This window comes from Rhincodon typus, unplaced genomic scaffold (assembly GCF_021869965.1).
Source record: "Rhincodon typus isolate 14 unplaced genomic scaffold, sRhiTyp1.1 hic_rhity00013627, whole genome shotgun sequence".
Taxonomy (NCBI): domain Eukaryota; kingdom Metazoa; phylum Chordata; class Chondrichthyes; order Orectolobiformes; family Rhincodontidae; genus Rhincodon; species Rhincodon typus.
Genome location: NW_025979265.1, coordinates 1 through 4,018, shown reverse-complemented (window position 1 = coordinate 4,018; position 4,018 = coordinate 1). Strand labels below are relative to the sequence as shown.

The 4,018-nt window shown below is 40.0% G+C and overlaps 1 protein-coding gene across 1 annotated transcript; it reads left to right on the top strand.

Annotated features, from left to right (window-relative positions):
* Positions 1-274: 274 nt before the first annotated feature.
* Positions 275-3,528, top strand: LOC125482616 (putative ferric-chelate reductase 1; the record flags this gene model as incomplete). The annotated part of the gene is made up of 4 exons (XM_048594724.1): positions 275-398; positions 1,717-1,902; positions 2,488-2,589; positions 3,387-3,528. Coding segments are annotated over 4 exons (554 nt in total), but the record flags the coding sequence as incomplete, so codon positions are not given.
* Positions 3,529-4,018: the final 490 nt, after the last annotated feature.

The window sequence follows — 4,018 nt, the reverse complement described above, 5'->3', positions numbered from 1 at the left end:
AAGCTTATCTATCTGTAGGTTTTTTGGCTAGCAAATCCCACTCTGAAATTAAAAATGCCAACTCCACAGGATCCATGCTATAGCCTCCATTTGTAAGAGAGAAATATAAACCAGGGCAGTTTCTTAAAAAAGAAACTGATAATGATAAGCCCATTTGTAAAGCCTTAATTTGGAGTATATCTTTAACTGGCAAGGTACAAAATTTTAGACCCTCCGAATGATTGCAGTTACAATGGGTTTTTTGTTAATCATTCAAAACACTTCTGTATTTTAGAGCTACTTTTGTGCAAGCATTTGCAACTTGGATGGATGTCAGGAGTCAGACCATTGAAAGATCTGTCAGCAATGTGTCTCCTACCATGGCCACTTCTCTGAACACTGTCACTCTATCTCAGAGGGTCAGTTTAACCTTAAATTTTGATTCAAACACAGTCAGTCATGATTGTTTAACATTTATGAACTGCAATGTATCCTTTTCAGTTACCGCTGCTGAAACAATTTACTAATTATAATAAACATTCTGCAGTAAGAGAACAAGGTGATTGAACTGTTGAATTTGGCTTGTGTATCTGCTGATTTGTGTTCCTTGATTGTAACCCTATTTTCTTACGCTTTACGTGAATCAACAAACTTGCTTTCCAAATTCCTTTCCAAACAAGTCATTATTTCAATAACAAAATATCTGAGTAATTCCTTGTGCAAAATGCCTTCAAACTTTTTTTCCTCTTTGTCCTAGCAATAATTCTGAGCCTATGTAACACCTTGCTGATCCTATCCCATTATTTATTTTGCCAGCCAGTGGGAAATTCTATCATGTCCCTTCTTAAAACCTTCAGTGGTGTAGGAAGCGTATATTCAATGGCATCACTGCCCAACCTTCTTACTTATAATTGTGGCAGGCCTCACTGGAAACTGTCTGTTTTACAGTGCACAGAGTTTATTTAAACAATTCACTAAAGCAAACAGTCTACAAAATCTATTTAAACAAATTCTATATCTAAAACAGTATTATCTCCTGATAAAAGAACAATTTCTCTAGCAAAATTCAGTAAGTGCAGGGCATAGTTGCAGACGAATTTAGACACCAAGAAAGAATCCTAGACACAAAAACAAAGTTGCTGGAGAAGCCCAGCAGGTCTGGCAGCTTCTGTGAAGGAAGAAACAGACTTTAACATTTCCGGTCCAGTGGCCCTTCCTCAGAACTGAAAGCATCCTGCTTCCTTTTGTAGTTATGATTTGACAGGGGAGTTATCCAATCATCTCCGTTCTGTAAGGGAACTGAAGTAAGTCTGAGTGTAACCTGTGGCCACACAATCTCCATTGTCATTTTATAGCCTTGGCATTCCAACATCTTGTTTTTGCAAGGCTAAATTTCTCTGATCTTTTACTTCTGTGTTATGGATATTATCATTGAGTGACTGTGCTTACTTCACATTTCACTAGATTGGAACTAGATTTGCACTCCATTTTCCCATTTGCCTTTTGTCTTGTAATTTCCTCTGGCTTGAGTTGCACACTAATATTGATACCAACAGCACATCAAAATAAGTGGGTTTAGAATAGATTCCTGGCACCCACGTGTAAATAAATAAACACCCAAAACAGCTTCTTGGCTAGCAATTATTCTAATGCCAGGGAACGGAGCGTGATGTATGCTGTATGTTATAAAAAACCGTGTCATTTACCACCACTTTCCTTTTTTTTGTTTAAATCCAGATCTCTAGTAATGGATGTGGCAGCACCAAGTTTTGCTTCAGTAACCCTGCACAGTGCAATCCAGCCAGTGATCAGGACTGTTTCTTTATGTCATCCACTCCAAAGGGTAGCCAAGGCTTGCAATTTGAAATGAGTGGGAGGTCACCTGGCTACATCTCGATTGGTTTTTCAGATGACCAGCAAATGGTAAGAAGTCTGTGAAGAAGAATAAATGTATTTGACACCAGTATACAAAGTAGTCAGTACTGGTCAAGAGAATGACATTCCTGGCTGGTAGAGATATACAGATTGCTGCAGCTAGTCAGTTTTGAGTTAACTGACACAGATTGCCCCCAAATTATATTAGAAATGACAAAAAAAGTTAGTGACTGACAACACGGGCTAGCTGATCGTCCTGTTGAGTTGATATATCAGTGTGAGTGCAAGTAAGTTCCCCAAATAGGTACTTTTTTTTTCTTCCCTCTTCAGCTAACTTAGAATAGGAGGTGGGAGAGATATAGTAAAAGGTAACAAGTTTCGTTTTAACATTTAAAGTATTCCTGCAATGTTCTCTTTTTAATATCCATAGAATATTACACTGCTTTCAGAATGAATGAGTTTCTCACTTAATTCAGAATTGCTGCCTGATATAAACTGAATTCCCAGTTATCTAAATACATTTAACACCAAAATAATATGTTTGAATGACTTAAAATGCCATGCCTGACACATTCCATGTAGGCTCTTGTGTGAAGTATCCTGCCATTGACTACTGTTCCATTTTAAACCTAGGGCAATGATGATATCTACATTTGTGGTAAGGACATCTCTGGCAATATACAAGTACAGCGTGCCTATTCCACAGGAAGAGTACGTCCTCGCACAGAGCAGCTGGTAATGAGCTTTCTATTGTACACAAATAGACTGTATACATGGCATCACTGTGCTCCATTTTAAACTTCAGTAGAGCCTAGTGAAAATGGTTTCACTCTTGTGCTTTTGTTTCAATAATTGAAGTGTGTGGGCTTTGAGTCCCAAACCATACTGTAAACCTGCACTCTCGAATGCACTGCTGACATCTGGATTAACGTACAGCATGCAGTACAATTTCTAGTAGACACTTCATCAGGCCAAGTGCCCTGATGTTGAGACATTTGTCACTCAGCAGTGATTTCCCTGAAATGGGTGATTAGTATCCAGTGCGTGCTTGCCTTCTAAATAAGGTGCATGGGCTTTCAAAGTTTGATGGCCATTAGAATGTTATTTCACTGAAGAAAGTGTAGAAAATCATTGCAGATAAAGGTGTGAGAGGGCACTGCCATCTTGTGACATTGTCTCAACTACTTTTAAAACTTATAAACTTGAAAAAGGCCACTGCTACCAGGCCACCAGTGTGAAGGGTAAACTCCTGCCTCCAGGCTGTTGATATAGTTCCTGTTGCCGTGTGGCCTCCGACAATTGATTGACTTTAATAGACTTAATTGGCTACCACTGATTGTAGACACTATGGTAGCCTTCTATCTCAAATTCCATCACCAGGAAAGTGACCTGGGGTGGCATGGTGTTAGCAAACCTGCCTACCCACCGGCGGCATAAATCCTCACACCCATTTGACACCATATGTTGGTGAGAATTCTGCCCATAATGTTTGTTCATTATCATTAAGATACCAATGGATTATTCATATACAGGGTGAAGTGGACAGTATAAATGTTGCTAATGAAAATGGCATCATTCAGTGCACATTCAACACAAGAAACAACATATCAACCGTACCAAGAGCTGCCAATAATCAGTACTACTTATTCTTTGCGTATGGTCCTTCTGCCGGTGGTAAGTATTGCAGTGAGAATCCAAATAAACAATTCTGTTTCATGTCTTTTGATTTCAATGCAGCATCCAAAACATTTGTGTTCTACGTAAAGATTAGACAGCTAATTGATTTAAAACTCAAAATTCTTTTCTTTTACCTCGGGGCACTCCTCAGTGTCTTATCTGCAGAGATAGTAGGAACTGCAGATGCTGGAGAATCCGAGACAACAAGGTGCAGGGCTGGATGAACACAGCAGGCCAAGCAGCATCATAGGAGCAGAGAGGCTGACGTTTCGGGCCTAGACCCTTCATCAGAAAAGGGGGAGGGGAAGGGGGTTTTGAAATAAATAGGGAGAGAGTGGGAGGCGGATAGAAGAGGGATAGAGGAGAGGATAGGTGGAGAGGAAACAAACAGGTCGAAGAGGCGGGGATGGAGCCAGTAAAGGTGAGTGTAGGTAGGGAGTTAGGAAGGGGATAGGTCAGTCCAGGGAGGACGGACAGGTCAAGGGGG